At 43.6% G+C, this 16,668-nt stretch overlaps 1 protein-coding gene across 10 annotated transcripts; it reads right to left on the bottom strand.

The window, feature by feature from the left end:
* Positions 1 to 6,554: 6,554 nt before the first annotated feature.
* Positions 6,555 to 16,100, bottom strand: Znf582 (zinc finger protein 582). Of its 10 annotated transcripts, XM_074058492.1 has the most exons (7): positions 14,794 to 15,047; positions 14,461 to 14,546; positions 13,100 to 13,226; positions 12,686 to 12,781; positions 8,445 to 9,299; positions 7,114 to 7,175; positions 6,555 to 6,895 (listed from the first exon to the last, which is right to left on the bottom strand). In XM_074058492.1, the coding sequence occupies exons 1-6, from the start codon at positions 14,843 to 14,845 to the stop codon at positions 7,162 to 7,164; spliced, it is 1,230 nt and encodes a 409-aa protein (XP_073914593.1). In that variant the 5' UTR covers positions 14,846 to 15,047; the 3' UTR covers positions 6,555 to 6,895; positions 7,114 to 7,161. The 10 variants fall into 10 exon arrangements, 9 of the variants coding, with proteins under 9 accessions (XP_073914593.1, XP_020043000.1, XP_020042998.1 ...); XR_012442797.1 differs by having other exon boundaries at positions 7,114 to 9,299; positions 14,794 to 15,046; XM_020187411.2 differs by lacking the exon at positions 14,794 to 15,047 and adding exons at positions 15,055 to 15,192; positions 15,963 to 16,100 and having other exon boundaries at positions 6,555 to 9,299; positions 14,444 to 14,546.
* Positions 16,101 to 16,668: the final 568 nt, after the last annotated feature.

Below are 16,668 nucleotides of genomic sequence, written 5' to 3'. Positions count from 1 at the left end.
AACCCCTCTGTTGTTTTGTTTTGGTTTTGTACTGTTTTGTTTTTGTACCCAGGGTCTTGCGCAGGGTAGGCAAGTGATCTTCCACTTGATCTATACCCCCTTTTTCCTTCTTTCCTTTTTTATTTTGAGACAGTCGGTGCTACATTTTGTCTGGTTTTGAATAGATGGAATTATAAACAGAAACCACCATGTCTGGCTTTCTTTTTTGTTTTTGCTTTTGTTTTTGAGATGGGATCTTGATGTGTCTCCTAGTCTAGCCTGAAACTCCTGGACTTCTGAGAGTTCCTGCCATCTCTGAGTATCTGGGGCTACAGGTGCAGGCCATAGCACCCACTGTTTTTAGTGGCACCAGCATTGGGCTACTAAGAACTGGATCTCCTTTAGGCTGAAAGCTTCTCCCATGAAGGCCTGGTGATTCCCCGGCGAGACATCCACATTCTGGCACAAGTCAACACAGACTTAATGCCTTGCAAACGAGGGACTCGTAGCGTGTTTGGCTCAGCCCAATTCCACTTTTGTGGGAAGGCAGTAACAGCTAGCCTTTCAGGAGAAGTTTACCCCTCTCTCTACTGCCTAAAAACCAGTAGCTCAATGGGGCTCTGATTTACAGGTTAAGCACTAAATGGCTTAACCCCACTCACAGATGTTTCAGCAGACAGCAGATGGTGTTGGCTGGATGGTGGCAGCTTTCCTGATCCCATGATGCCTCCAGAAACAGGATGCTCTGAGACTGCATAGCTAGAGCTCTGTCCTGGAGAAATTCTTGTGCCCCAAGAAGACACAGAGAAGATACTCAACAGAATTTTTTGGTTTTATTGGGGTTTGAACTTAGGGTCTTGAGCTTGCTATGCAGGAACTCCATCACTTGAGGCACACCCCCCAGCTCTTTTTATTTTTGTTATTTTTCAAACAGGGTCTTGCATTTATGCCTGGGATGGCCTGGACCATAATCCTATTTAAGTTTCCTGAGTAGCTGGGATAATAGGCATGCACCACCACACCCAGCTTTTTATTGGTTGAGATATGGTCTCATGAACTTTTTTTGCCAGGAATGACTTCCAACTACGATACTCCTGACCTCTGCATCCCTCATAGCTAGGATTACAGGTGTGAGCCACTGCACCCAGCCCTTCAGCAGATGTTTTTAAAACAGCAAAACTTAGAAATAACCAACATGAATGTTCATCAATGAAAAAATGGAGCGACAACTGTTGTTTACACAAGGTGGTCACACTGAGGTAAAAGAGAACCTCGTTTAATGTATCAACACACATGAATCTCAAAATCAATGAAGATACAATTCAGGAAAGATTTCATAATGTTATTTTCATTTATTTCAAGTTCAAAACCAACACAAAGTAGACATTCCATTTAGGATTATAAAGAGCCAAAGAATGTTACATGACTTCATAAACTGGTGACCTGAGCTACTAAGCATGAAAAAGAAACAGCATGACAAGGTCACTCTGGGGAGTCGCCAACTCTGGTAACACTCTCCATCTTAGCTTGGTTGATGAGTTCATGAGTGTCTATTATTCTGTACACTGGCACATGTATGTTTTATAAATGCTTTTACATGTGCATTTAACAGAAATTAAAAGTCCCATGTGCTCAGATTGGGAGTATCTGTCTCTTGCCTTGTTGATATTCATTTATGTCACAAAGCCTCTGCCTCAGAGTCTTGCTCACAGGCAATGAAGTCAATGACAAGACCTTCTGAACACAGCAATGGTAGGAAGTGTGGGAGGAAATTCTGGTAAGAACACTGTAGTCAGGTTAATTCAAAGCCAGATTTGGGACCATGTCTGGTCAACATTTTCAGCATGCAAAGCATTAATTACAAGCTACTTGTTCCATTATGTTGTGCAACGTCAAAAGCTGTCCAATGTGAGGGGAGTTCTCTATTCCAGTTCTACTCCTGTTAATGTCAGAGATGCTGAAACTGCTTTTGCTGAAAAGAACTGACTCCTTACTTGGGTTCATGAATTAACTAAACACAAGAGGAAAGCATCAAATCGGTTTTCATTTTGTACCTTTTGCTCTGAGCCACTCTCTCCTGCAGCCACCTTGGATTCAAGGAAGGACAGGAATGACTGATATCTTTATGACAAGGCACTGAAACCACTCCTAAGGAACACTGGAGACTTGCAGGACAGACCACTCCCAAGTGAGAACAGTTACCTGTAATGATGAGGCTGCACCCTGGAGCAGGAGCAATCATCTCATGGGATGCAGATTGCTCCAGCAATAACAAAACTTCCGCAGAACCTACAAACTGAGTGAATGGTCAACCAAAACACACCTGTGTCAGGGACTGTTTAATTATGCATACCTTTTGTCCCTTGCCCCAAATTCTTGGTCTGTTTAAAGCTAAATCTCATGTCTGTACCCTGAAGATTACTGAAGATGGGCTGAATGATTACTTTGCCTCTTCCCAGAGTGTGTCCCAAGCTGTGTAATAAATCCGTCTCTGCCTTCACCATGCCTCTTTATTTGGGGTGTGGGCTGAGTGGATGGACCTGGCGTGTAGAATCCCAGGAGTTTGGTCCTTGGGTCCAAAGCTCCGGCTTCATTAAGACAGAAGCAAAAGTTAAGAGACGACCATTTCTCCTGTTCTTTGGCAGTCATGGCAGAAGCATCACACTCTTGGCTTTAGGGCATTAACTCCAAAATGACACAGATGAAGAGTCAGTAAAGTTCCAAAAGTAAGTACAAATTGAGAACTTGTGTGAAAGGGGTTCTCATTTTCTCAGTAAGTCTTTGAGAAACGACTTTAGGGGGAAAACTTTATAAATCCTGACTTGCTGGCAAATAGATATGCTTCTTCCTCCTTTTTCTTTTTTTTCCCTTCCTACAATGGCTTCCTTCCTCCTCATCCACCTGTGCTACTGTTTATTCACTATCCACGGCTAGTCCTTAGGTCCAACAAGAGTCACTTTTGGGGTTACACTGCCCAGCCGCGCACTGAGCCAGCCGTACATCCGCACGAGTCGCGGTCCTGCTCTTGCCACCCCGAATCCAAAGCCAGTCCTAGAGAAGACCCCGACACAGGAAGGTAAGGAGAACGCAGTCTCATGAAACTCGGGCTCTTCACCAATCCGAAAACACCAGCAGATCCGGGACGGTGGGAGAAAACAATATTCCCGAGGACAGTTGATCAATTATAACAGGAAAAATTCTTCCGTCGATTGGAGCTGACAGCGGAACAAAGGTTCCGACGCCAGAAAACGCGAAGACTCGGAGGGATTCGCAGGCTGCCGCGATGGCCTCTGGAAAATGTAGTCCACGCTGGAAGTGCCCTTTGCAACAAACCGGTTAACCACAGGCCAGGACTCACGGGCTCTTCACCCTGCAAGGAAGGTCTGGTCGGCCTCAGACTAAAGAACCAGGAGATGTCCTAACCCACGTCGTGGACCGCCGAAGTGCCTTCTGGGAATTGTAGTCTCACGGCAGCAAACCCACTGACCACCCCTCACAAAGGGCAGATCTTACAGAGAATGCTGGGAAGGCTAATTCGGGTTGTGATTGGACCTTGACTGCAAGGACTTCTGGGAAGTGTAGTCTGGAGCGTTGCTCTGGTCGAACCAAGAGTTGGGAATTTCCCCTTTAACCTTGGCCACCCGGAATGAGGCCTCCAGGAATTAGGCTTTCTTTATTGTTTTTGTGCCTCTATCACCTGGCTTATCACGCCTGTCCTGCGTCTGAGTGTGGGACAACCCGTGTGTGACCGGCAGGGTGTGACATAGTGGGCTGGTGACCTAAATGGTTTGTGGATACCCGGGAATGATTGAGTGATGGAGACCCATGGATGGTGGATGCGACTCTGTGACACTGCAGTGCTCTGGAGTTTGCGACTTGGTCTGTGGTACGTGACATGCCCACATGTCAACCTTTTTGTCTGTGCAGACCAGAGTTTTCAAACAGCTGTGTAGGTTTCCAATTATCCACACCTGCCTATGCATTAACATGAAGTTGGCTGTCTTTAGTTGTCTGTGGGACTGTGGCAACTTCTTTAAGACTTACTTTCCTGTTTATGAATAATTGCAGGTTTCTTACTGACCTAAAGTTTTGTAACAAAAACAAATTTAGCTGGTGGAAGACTTGACCATGATTCTTACATTAAAGAAACAGAATTATGGAGAAAAATTCAATGTCAGCTTAAACTGATAACATCTTAAGACAAGTTTCAAAATATATTATGGTGTGGCCTGTCTTAGCTTTATGGTGTCCACAGTCTTTTTGTTTTTTGTTTTTTTTTTTTCCTGAATAGAACATGACTGTAGAAAAATTCAGGCAGACTTGGACTGTGGACCCCCAGCACTGATGTAGGATGGGCAGAGCCTACTATGTCCATCTTCTGAGTTTGAACCTTCCTGCAGAAGGTCAAAAGCTTGTCTACTGTAGCACAGTTTGTCCCAGAGCAGGGGCCATCACTGTAGTTTGCCTGGTGTGCAATTAATGCCCCTTGACTTAATTTTGTTTCTACCAGGCCTCATAATTTCTGTGATGGCATGGACCCAATGTATTCCATCTCTGTTATTTCCTTCTCTGAGGTATTTACCACCTTGATTTCTTTTCTATGGGGCTGGAGCCAAAAGGAAGATGCATTTCCTTAGTCTGTAAGGAATGTGCTTAACAGTTTTATAATCACATAAACCTGAGTGCTAATACCAACTCAACCACTCAAATGTTGGTCATATGCTGTTTTTTTTTTGTTTGTTTGTTTTAGCAAGTCACTTAACTTCTACGTTTTGATTTTTTTTTTCTCCCATAAAGACCTAGCTGGACGCTGGTGGCTCACACCTGTAATCCTAGCCACTCAGGAGGCAGAGATCAGGAAAATCACGGTTCAAAGCCAGCTCTGGGCAAATAGCTTACAAGACCCTATCTCAAAAAATCCATCACACACACACACAAAGGCTAGTGGAGTGGCTCAACATGTAGGCCCCGAGTTCAAACCCCAACCCCCTCAAAAAACAAAAGATCTGACTGCAGGGCTATTTTGAGGAGTTATAATTGCTGATATTAAAGAAATGAGGTTAAATCTCACACTGCAAGAGTCAAGAGTCCAGGGTAATAGAGTTCTGTTGACAGAGCTGCCGGAAGGTGGCAGAGGACAGGAAAACCATTTACTTTTATACCCTCAGATGTATGAGTCATGAGGATATATTGTTTACTCAAAATATTAAAAATTTAAAGTAGAAATAAAAATAATAGCACATTAACTAAACATTTAGGGAAATTTTTTTTCTTGGGCTGTAAATGGCCGTGAAGCTAAACTATTTAAGCTGCTTAAGACCCTAAATTCCAAGGATAGAAACTTGCCAAGTTCCTGGACCGAAGCAGTTTCTTACTATAGCAAAAAGAATTATGTCCTAATCCCAGGAACATGGCAATAGGCAATCAAATTGCAGATTGAATTAAGGCTGCTGATCAGTTGACTTTAAGATTACATTATCTTGGATTAGTCAGCTAAGCCCATTAATAATTAAGAGGTCCTTAAAGGTGGAAGAGGGAATCAGCCTCAGAGTGACAGTATGAAGGAAGACTTGACTAGCAGTTGCTGACTCCACAGACAGAAAAGGGCCACAAGCCAAGGAATACAGGAAGCTGGAAAAAGCAAAGAAACAAATTCTCTCACAGGCCTACCACCACCTTGATTTCAGTCCAGTGAGACTTGTTTTAGATTTCTGATGTTCAGACAATGTGTGTTAAGCAATTATTGAGAGTGAATGTATTACAGCAACAACAGGAACCAAACACACCTACATAACCCAAGGGAATTAGATGAATGTGGGGTTCTTCTTATAGAAGACCAGAAACCAGTCTTCACTGAAGTATATTACAGATCAGTGACAAAAATTACAAACAAGAATGTCCCACCCACCTAAAATACAATTTGTGAAGGAATAAGAAACTTTTTTGGACATACATTAATTCAGAATATACCACGGCTTTACTGAGATAAATATAAACACCCTAGAATATAGTTTAAATGGCACCTCAAATAAAATTGTCATCTCTAGACAGGGAATAAAAAAATAGTGGCCAGCAGTGTCACTCTGAGTATATTTAAATTTAAGTGGAAATCTGGACGAATTTGACAGTACATAATATAAGCATCAAATAAGGGAAATCAAGTAAGAGCAAAATTTATAACTTTGGACTAAGAGCTGTCATTAAGTTAGTGAAAAGGTGTGAAGGGAGGGAAAAGCCAGCAAGGGTGGGTTCTTGGAAGAAGTAAATAAAATTCACGATGGGTTAGGACGTATAATACTGGAATCTTTCTGCCCAAGTACATTAAGTATGGGGAAAAGCTGGGTGCAGTGGTACATGCCTGTAATCCCAGCTAATGAGGAAGCAGAGCTAGGAGGGAGGATCCCAGTTACAGGCCAACCTGGGCAAAACGTGGCACTTGCATCTCAATAAACAAGCAAGGCGTGCTGGCTTGCACCCATGATCCCAGTTGGATCACTTAATAAAATGCAGTTTGAAGTTGTATTATTTAAGATGATTTGAGCTGCAAATTTACAAAATGATCAACTAAGAATAACTTCAGCAATAAAAGTTTTTATTTGTCTTGCATAACAAGGCATTAAAGAGGAAGTTCCAGAACTGGCCTGGAACCTGAGTGTTGCCAAGGCTCTGCGTCCACTTCTCTGTTTTCTTCTCTTGGTTCCAAGATAACCGCAGACATCCTGATCTCACAGGAAATGTGCAAGCACAGGAACTAAGAGGGGAGGAAGCCTTCACACTCTTTCTTCTGATGAAGAAAATCTTTCCCAGAAGCCCCAGTAGATTCCAACGGCCAATGCTGCAACTTACTGGCCATTCTGAGTTGCACAAGGAGGCTGGACAATGAGAAGCTATCTTCAAATTCTAAGGCAAGATGCATCTGACAGTAAAGAAAAGTGGGTATGACTGCTGGGTAGGCAATCAAACTATGTCTGTGATGGAAGTCACAGAAAGTAACCTAAAACAATTTAACAATGTGGAAATTAAGGAACTCTCCCAAATTTAGACATAAAAATATACATTGAAATAGGATGACATAAGAATCACGATTATTTACCACAGAGGGGAGCAAGGGTAGGAAGAGCTTTGGCTGCCTACCTTTTCATACATCTTCAGGTTTATGAGCCATGAGGATATACTGTTTATTCAGAATACTGAAGCTTTAAAATAGAAATAAAATGAGTGCGTACTAATCAAACAACATTCAGAAAGGAACTCCTTGGAACTATCACCTTTTTGTCATAATTTTATTTTTTCTTCATTTGTTCTAGTGCCTGGGAGTTTGGTAGTCTTGAATAGTACATTTAGTGTGTTTGAGTATAGTCTTATGTTTTCTTATACATGAAAGGCATTTAAAGGCTATTAAAAAAAAAAAAAAAAAAGGCCAGATGCTGGTGGCTCACACCTGTACTCAGGAGGCAGAGATCAGGAGGATCATGGTTTGAAGCCAAGCCTGGGTAAATAGTTCAGAGACCCTATCTCTAAAAAATCCATCACACAAAAAAAAGTCTGGTGGAGTGGCTCAAGGTGTAGGCCCTGAGTTCAAGCCCCAGTCCACAAAAAAAGAAGAAAAAGACTGTAACAATTTCTCTGGGTATAGCTTTGGCTATGTCCCTCCTCCCCTGGCATGTAAATTTGTCAACTTATTCTTTATTACCATGGTATCAATATGATTTCATTGTCATCCCAACAATAATTTGGCTGGATTTTTGTTCTCTCCAGAGAACACAAACACTCTAGGCTCTGGTTACAATTAATAAGCTGTGATTAGAGAATGTGATTTTGGCCTCTGTTAAAGAAAACTGTTTTGCTAGTCTTTCCCTGTTGCTTTGATAAATGTGGTCAAAACACCTCATAAAAACTTCATATGGATTTACTAACTTAGGGTAAACTCTGACTGAGCATTCTCACTTGCAGTGTACCCTGGAATTTCTCAAGGTGTAGGAATAAGTTGTGGTTAGCCTAAGCCAGTGGGCTGTTACAATCACTTCCATTCATGTGGCTGTTTGCCAACATAAGTTCTCTGATGATTAACAATGGGTAAGTGGTGATGGCAGGCTTTTCTACATTTATTATGTTCACGTGTGTTTCTCTACTGCGCAGTGTCTGGTGTTGAACAGCAGTTGAATTGTGACGTAAGGGCCTCCCGCACGCCTGATAGTCACGGGGCTTTTCCTCGCTATGAGTCACCTGATGGTGAAGCAGTTGTGAGCAATGACTAAAAGCCTTCCCACAGTCCTTACACTCATATGGCTTCTCACCTGTGTGAATTCTGTAATGTACTGTGAGATGGGAGACCCGCTTGAAGGCCCTACTGCATACCTTACACTGGTAGGGCTTCTCTCCTGTGTGAATTCTCTGATGTTGCTTAAGTTGTGAGCTCACTCTAAAGGTCCTTCCACAAATCTTACATTCATAGGGCTTCTCACCTGTGTGAATTCTCTGATGGCGAATCAGAGTGGACCCTTGATTAAAGGCCTTCCCACACTCCTTACACTCATAGAGCTTCTTGCCAGTATGAATAGTCTGATGCTGAATCAACTGAGACCGGTGACTGAAGGTCTTCCCACAGTCCTTACACGCATAGGGTTTTTCACCAGTATGAATTCTGTAATGTACTTTAAGATGTGAGATCCGATTGAAGGCCTTGCTGCATTCCCTGCACTGATAGGGTTTCTCACCAGTGTGAATTCGCTGATGCTCAATCAACTGTGAGCTTCGGCTGAAGGCTTTCGCACAATCCTTACACTCATAAGGCTTCTCACCAGTGTGAACTCTCTGGTGCTGTATGAAATTTGAGCCAGAATTGAAGGCCTTTCCACATTCCTTGCACTCATAGGGCTTCTTGCCAGAATGAATGTTCTCATGTTGAGTGAGTCGTGAGCCATATTTAAAGGCCTTGCCACACTCCTTACATTTATAGGGCTTCTCGTTAGTGTGAATTTCTTGATGACTAAGAAGGAATTCTTCTCGCCAGAAGTCTTCCCTACATTTCTTGTGTCCATAGGGTTTTCCTCCAGTATGAATTTTCTGATAAAAAGCAAGGGATGCTGGCTGGTTGTAAGTGGGCATTTCTTCATGGTGGATAAATACTTGGCCGAAATGTCTGTCTGTATTTCCTGGTTGTCTTTCGGAGTGGCTTTTGCATTCCCAATCACCTTGGGAACGTGAGCACTCAAGACCATAGCTTGTGAGGCTTTGCAGTATCTCCCACTGGGGTGATTCTACCTCATAAATGTGCTGCTCTGGAGATGATGCTTTGACACTGTAGTTGGAATTCAACACTGAAAAGGAACAAAAAAGGATAGTATGGGGAGCATGGCTCACATGGTAGAATGCCTGCCTCATGAGTGCAAGGCTGAGTTCAAACTTTAATGTTCCCCTTTCCCAGCACCCCCCCTCCACCCCGCCAAAGAACCTGGGCACAGTGGCTCACACCTTTAATCCCAGCTACTTAGGAGGCAGAGATAGGAGGTAAGCCCCTGACAAAAGCAAGACTCTACCTGAAAAATAACTAAAAGCAAAAAGGGCAGGGATGTGGCTGGAGTGGTAGAACACTTATCTACTAACAAGAGCGAGGCCATGAGTTCAACCCTAGTACTGCCAAAAAAAAAAAAAAAAAGTGATTGTTTCCTTTTCCAGAAAAAGGAACTACAGTAAAAATTAGAAGGCGTAGAGTCAAAGTAATACCAGTAAGTTCTTGAATGTGGCTAAGCAATTAGCATGTGGGCAAGAGGACAGGTATGAGGGATGTAATCAAGAGACTATAAGAGTTCTAAAATGTTAGTATAGATCTGAATCACTCTGAACCATGTTTTTTAAAACACGGTTCCTATGAGACTCTAGAAAATACAAATATAATCTAGAGAGACTCCTGAAAATTACTGGTGGCCTTGTTCTGAGTATGTGAGGGACTGTGTGTGTCAGGGGGTGGGGAGGGGGAGCACCAGGAAATGTTCTCATCTTGATTGTGGAAGTGGTTAGATGGGTGCACAAATTGTTAGCATGCATCAATACTGTGCTTACAGCAGGTACATTTTAATGAATTTAAATTATACCTCAGTAAGCCGGGCACTGGAGGCTCAGATCTGTAATCCTAGCTACTTGGGAGGCTGAGACTGGGAGGATTGCGGTTTGAGGCCAGCCCAGGCTAAAGGCACAGTGGTGCATGTGTCATTGGGCTACGCAGAGGCTGAGATTAAGAAGATCAGGGTTCCAGGCCTGCCTGGGCAAAAAAAGGTGGTGAGATTCCATCTCAAGGAAAAAAAGCTGGGTGTGGTGGCACATGCCTGTCATCCCAGCTACATTAGGAAACCTAAGATAAGAGGATCACGTTCCTGGCCAAAAAGCAAGACCACATCTCAAAAATAGCCAGAGAAAAAACAATCTGTCTAGCAAGTGCAGAAGTCCCGAGTTCAAACTCCAGTATCAACACTGCCCCACCAAAAAACATTATACCTCAATAGAGTATATTTTTATAATGCAGAGATTTTGGAAGGTGCTCGGGATGATGTGGTGGTGATTGCACAACAATGTGCATTTTTTTTTTGTCGGTATGGGGATTTGAACTCAGGGCCTTCACCTGGAGCCACTCCACCAGCCCTATTTTTGTGACGGGTTTTTCAAGATAGGGTCTTGGGAACTATTTGCCCAGGCCGGCTTCAAACCACAATCTTCCTGATCTCTACTGAGTAGCTAGGATTATAGGCATGAGCCACCAGCACCAGCTTTTTGTTTGCTTATTTGTTTTGCTGTACTGGGGTTTGATCTTGGGGCCTCATGCTTGTTAGGCAGGTGGTTTACCTGAGCCACTCTGCCAGGGTGAATGTTCTTAATAATACTGACTTATACACTTTGTTAAGATGGGAAATCTTGTCAGTTGTGTTTTACAATTTTTAAAAAGTAAAAATTAAAGTGACGGAAGGGGTGTGTGGCTGGATCTGTGCCATGCCTCACCACTCAGGAGGACATGTGAGAGGAAAACCAAGCCAGCTGGCAGGACTGTCTGCCAGGAGGTTGGTGGTACACTGAAGCTACTCTCCTGTCACTGGAGGCTGCAATAACACAGCTACCATCTTCTATGGTGTTTTCGGTGTCTGAACTTCAGACAAAGACCACTGCCAACAGAGCAGCCTCTCCTGGACCTTTCCACTGCTTAGAAAAAGGGCCTGTGCTTTGTTTAGAGGGTCAGACCCCATTTACTAGGGGCGAGCCCAACCAGAGCCACATTCTTTGCTGCTTATTCAAACCGCATGGTGCATTTGATCCAAATTCTATCTGTACACGACTTCAGCTTCAATTACAGCACAAAAAAGACTCACAGCTTGATGTAAGGAACCATGGGAGGACACAGACAGGCGCTTTTGACGTGTTCATAAAGCGTATCCAGCAACTGGCCTTAAAGGACTTTAAATGACTAAACTTTTTTTTGGTAGTCCTGGGGATTGAACCCAGGGCTTGAGCATGCTAGACATGCACTCTACCACTGAGCTACTTCCCCAGCCCTGTAGAGGACTCTTAGTGGAGTATAAACATTTCATCATTTTAGATTTTAAATTACTAAAAGTGCTAATTTGCATTTGAGGGATTTAAATGCTAGAAATCAGTATCGCTCTTATTCTTTCACCTTTGTTCAGCCTAATACTAAATTGTTTACATACTTTATTGTGCAGACTGTTGGTAATATCTGAAAAATACAACAGTCCTAGCTGGTGTGGTGGCACATAACTGTAATCCCGGCACTCAGGAGATGAAGGAGGATGATTGTGGGTTTAAGGCCAGCCTGGGCTACATAGCAAGACTGTCTCAAACAACAACAAAAAACCCCAACCCTATAGTTTTGTCATTTCCTTCTCTAATATTGATCATAATTTTGACATTCCTAAGAATATAACTGATTTTGGAGGGTATAAATTAGGATTTTTAATATGTAAAAATATCTAACACAATGTACTTTCTGCTCACTTGAATCTCTTCTCCATCATGCCCTTATAGTTCTTATTAATCTATAGGTTAATTTTGATACTACTTGTCAAAGAAACACTCTTGCATTTATGTAAATGGCTATGAATTACATACATGAAGTCTATATTTATATTTCTAACAGCTGACTTCTATTTGAATCATTACAAGTTAAAACATGCTCAGGTCTGCCACCAACACTGGCTACACCCGAACCTTTTTCTTTTGTGTATGTGCACATGCCTGCACGTGTGTGTGTGTGTGTGTGTGTGTGTGTGTGCGTGTGTGTGAATGCCCATCTCCCCTACACTGAAAGTTCCATGACGCAGGAATAAGGTCTGCCTGCCTCACCAATATACACCAAAGTGTTCCCCACAGTGCATAATGAAAGCTCAATAAATATTTGACTTTCCAAAATTTAAACCACCAGCAAATTCCTTTAGAAGAGTGGTCAAAGGGTCCAGATATTTTCCCAAAGAGAAAATTCTTTCCTTATTTTTATTCCCTCTATCCCTAAGTGCAGGTTGATCTTTTGAAAGTGTTTCAGGCAGGAAGGAGGAACCACGAGTGATACTGGTAAGCTGAGGCAGATGACAACGGGCATGGCCTCTGAATCTGGTTGCCTGGAGGGAATATTTTATCATGCAAAGGGGCTGTTTCCTTGCCGACCAGCTGACTCTTACCTACAGGGGCCGCTCTCTCCACTCACCTGGACACGAGCTTCCTGTTGTCACCCTTTCTTCTATCCAGGGCTCCTTGCCTTGCTCCAAGAAGGAAATCACATCGGGCTTTGATATGGTAAGACCTGGAGATGAGAAGATACACACCACCTGGTCACAGTGGGTGGGCTCCACAATTCAGACCCAAGACTTAGTCATTGTGCAGAAGATGCAGCTGCAGAAAGGGCTGTAGGAGGACATATCACTGACTTGATAGGGAAAGACACAGCTTCAGCCAACAGGCTGCCCTTCCCTTCAACCACTCAAAATGACCAACCAGTCACAAAACCGAAAGGCTCCTAGGACATGCCCAGGAGTAAGCTCAAACCAACAGATTAACCTTACCCACTAAAGGACACACATGCCCCTGAATAATGTCAAACCAACAGACTGGATTGCCTTACCCAGTGAGACCAGGTTGCTGTAAGTCTCTAACATCACATCTCTGTACAAATCCCTCTGATCAGGCTTCAGCCATTCCCATTCATCTTGGGAGAAAAATATGGCCACATCCCTGAACAGTTCTGATCCCTGGAACAATAGGCATGAATGGTAACACACATTTCAAAGGAATGTTTCACAGTGGCTGGAGGATGGCTTTGGAGGAAGGGGTGGTTCTGGTGAACACAAAGGTGGAGGCTGGACATGAGCAAGTGATAAGAGGCAATGGAGAAGAAACCAGAATGTCTCAATATTCTCAAACACTCCACTTTGTTTTGGTACAGGCAAAACTTAAAAAGCTAAATGGAATTTTTCTCACTGTGAGAAACAATATAATCAAACATATTGCCCATACTGCTTGGCACCTAACAAATTCTCAATTAGGTAAGATCTATTATTCCTATCTTTGCGGAAAAACAAACAAAAAATGGTAGTTGATGGACTTTCTCCAAATTATTTTTGCTTTAAAAATTTTTACAGAAAATGTTTTCTTAGAAACAGGATTTTAATGTAAGTCAAGAACTCCTTGAAGACCACAATTCATCATCATGTCAGAACATATCGTAAGTACTTTCTTTCTTTTTTGTGGCAATACTGGGGTTTGAACTCAGGGCCTCATGCTTGCTCAGCAGGTGCTCTACTTCCATGCTCCTGGTCCACAGGCATTTTGTTCATGAAACAAATCAAAAGTGAAAATCACTTCTGTTGACTGCACACTTTTCTATCAAGTAAAAATAATGCAAACATTCTCTTATTTTGGATCCAGAGATTGGATCAGTTCTTTGCTTTGAAAATCTACCCCTTAGGCTGGTATTATCACCCACGATCCTCATTTCTGCCTTTCTTTTCCTCTTACGTTGAAGAAGCTAATGGGAGAATGACCCAAGATCAAATGCTGTGTGCAACTTCAATTAGACCTTAATTCTGGCATCCAGTATCTCGTGGATTTGCAGCTAAGCATCAGTCACATGCAACTGTCAATCTTTTCCAAAGCAGGACACTGCACTGCATGCTGAAATTGAGACCCACCAGTGCCACCTCTTGCTTTTCTGTGTGTGATCACTTCTAAGTGTCATTTCCATCTCTTCACATCTCAGTTCCCACAGGGATGCTCTCATCTCATGGAAAGAAATGGATTTCTGCTCAGAAATTTTTGCAACAGAATGAATCCATGGGCATTTGTCAGAGAGGATGGGGTGATAGAAGGACTAACTGTCCTGCCCTTTTATTCCCTAAAGGGCCAGAGAACCAAATTAACTGATGGAACCCAGGTGGGAAGTTTCAGGATAAGGAAAACAAATATTTACATGATTTTAAAACTCACGAGGGACATGGCTTGTAGAATTTCAGCAGCTGACAGGTTCTCTGAGTTTCTCTTTAGGGCAAGGAAAGAGTCCTTAGATGGCAGAGCTGGGGAAGAAAAGAGAAAACATGAGGGGCTAGGCTTGCCTCCCTGCTCCCAGAATGCCTAAGTCCCCACCTACCTGTCCCCACCCACTCTCAAAATTAGAGAGTTGGACAAACCGTGACCGTCACCCAATCCCAAGAAATCAGCTTAAGTTGGAGACAGAACCGGTGCTCCTTCCTCTACCATTTTCTCTAAATACCCAGAGCTTCTTCCCAATTGCTGAAAAATCTCAGACAGGGATGTTCAGACCTGTTCCAGAGATGGAGGCCCGAACTTCAAAGACAAGGAAAGCTCCCCACATCAAGGAAAGCTGGCCTCACTGAGGAAGTACAGAGGACCTGCATAACCCCAGCCCAAAATAAAACCTTCCCAGGACCAGGCCATTTAATTCTCTCATGCATCAAACCTAACAGCTTAAAGTCTCCTCAGCTGTTTTCTGAACTTTCGAACTCACAAAGAACTCCACTGCCCAATCTCAGGCTTTGTAAACAACCACTTCATGGGGCCTACCTTGAGTCAACAAATGGGGCGGAGTTTCAGGTGACAATTAAGACAAATCAGGTGGAGCAGACACAGTGCTCCATTACCAGCACGTAAACGTGCCCTTCCACAGAGACACTGTGTGCAAAGCTGCACACACAACAGTATCTGTTGAAGAAAAGAATACAAAATTCGTACAAAAGTAGTCAAGTCCACAAGTTGGCAAGTGGCTGAATCACTTATTGGCATATCCAAATAATGGAATTGCCATTTAACTATCAAAAATGATACTGGGCAACACTGACAAGGGAAGGTATTCACAGCTAGATCCTTTACTCGATTATGAGAACGTTCAGCAGAGAAAAGAAAAAGTCAAACCACCCACCCATTAGAAGCACGAGCTAAAAAACAAAACTTAAAAACTGGACTAGAAAACGCCCAAGTATTTAGCGCGTTGTCATTTAACCACTTGTTGAATTAATCTTAAAATGAGTAGTATTTTTAAAGGAGCAGAGGACAGTTCCAGAAACATTTCAACTCTAATGTGTAAAAGTGAAATCTCTGTTCCTAAACTAGTGGTTCTAACTCTTTTTGGGGTCTTAGAACCCTTGTAGGACCTCAGTAAACAAGACTTTGTCCCAGATTAAACGAACAAAGAAGGCCATGCATAGGAACGAATGCAAAACACCTGCGATTTCATGGGGTCCGGACCCTTCCCCCAGGGCTCTTAGGGCTTGAATGTGAGGCTGGGCACCGGAAGGGGGCGACAGCTGGGAACGCGCCGCGGAGGCCGACGGGAAATGTAGTACCGAGTTGGAAAAGTCAGACTGATGCTGGGGCTGGGCGTCCAATTTGTGTCAGGCCGGAGATCCGCCCTGACGTAACGCCCGCTCCCACACGGACCCAGGCGGTGCTTGGAAATCTCCGGACCCCCTCACCTGCAGTTTCCTAGCCTCAGGTGCCACCGTGCGCCCAGCAGCCGGAGTCGCGCTTCGACCTCGGTACCGGCGGATTCGCCTTCCAGAGCCGGAAGATGGCGCAGGCGCGCAGGGGTCGTTGGCGCTGCGCTGTGATTGGGCTGCCGGCACAATGCCTCCTGGGAAACGTAGTCTCGAGAAAGCCAGGCGGTGACCAACCCTCCTCGCGATGTTTTATGGCACGGGGGTGTGTGTGTGTGTGTGTGTGTGTGTGTGTGTGTGTGTGTGTGTGTGTGTGTGTGTGTGTGTGTGTGTGTGTGTGTGTGTGTGTGTGTGTGTGTGTGTGTGTGTGTGTGTGTGTGTGTGTGTGTGTGTGTGTGTGTGTGTGTGTGTGTGTGTGTGTGTGTGTGTTTTATGGCACGGGTGTGTGTGTGTGTGTGTGTGTGTGTGTGTGTGTGTGTGTGTTTTATGGCACGGGTGTGTGTGTGTGTGTGTGTGTGTGTGTGTGTGTCGATGTTTTATGGCACGGGTGTGTGTGTGTGTGTGTGTGTACTGGAGCTTGAACTCGGGGTTTTACCCTTGCTAGGCACATGTTCTACTGCTTGAGGTATGCCTCCAGTCCTTTTTACTCTCGTTATTTTGGACATAGGGTCTTGCTTTTTGCCCAGGGTCACTATCTTCCTGTTTTATGCTTCCTATCGTAACTAGGATAACAGGCACAAGACAC

This window comes from Castor canadensis, chromosome 16 (genome assembly GCF_047511655.1).
Source record: "Castor canadensis chromosome 16, mCasCan1.hap1v2, whole genome shotgun sequence".
NCBI lineage: Eukaryota > Metazoa > Chordata > Mammalia > Rodentia > Castoridae > Castor > Castor canadensis.
The sequence above is the reverse complement of the archived record's forward strand: the minus strand, read 5'-3'. Positions and strand labels throughout refer to the sequence as shown.

Excerpts from the sequence above, each read along its gene's own strand:
- Znf582 (XM_074058487.1), bottom strand. The coding sequence starts at position 14,845 with ATGTGGGGAGCTTTCCTTGTCTTTGAAGTTCGGGCCTCCATCTCTGGA. Across the intron at positions 13,227-14,460 it reads TTCTACAAGCCATGTCCCTC|GGATCAGAACTGTTCAGGGA; the intron begins GTGAGTTTTAAA and ends CTATTGTTCCAG. Across the intron at positions 9,300-12,685 it reads AACAGGAAGCTCGTGTCCAG|TGTTGAATTCCAACTACAGT; the intron begins GTGAGTGGAGAG and ends GTTCCTTTTCAG.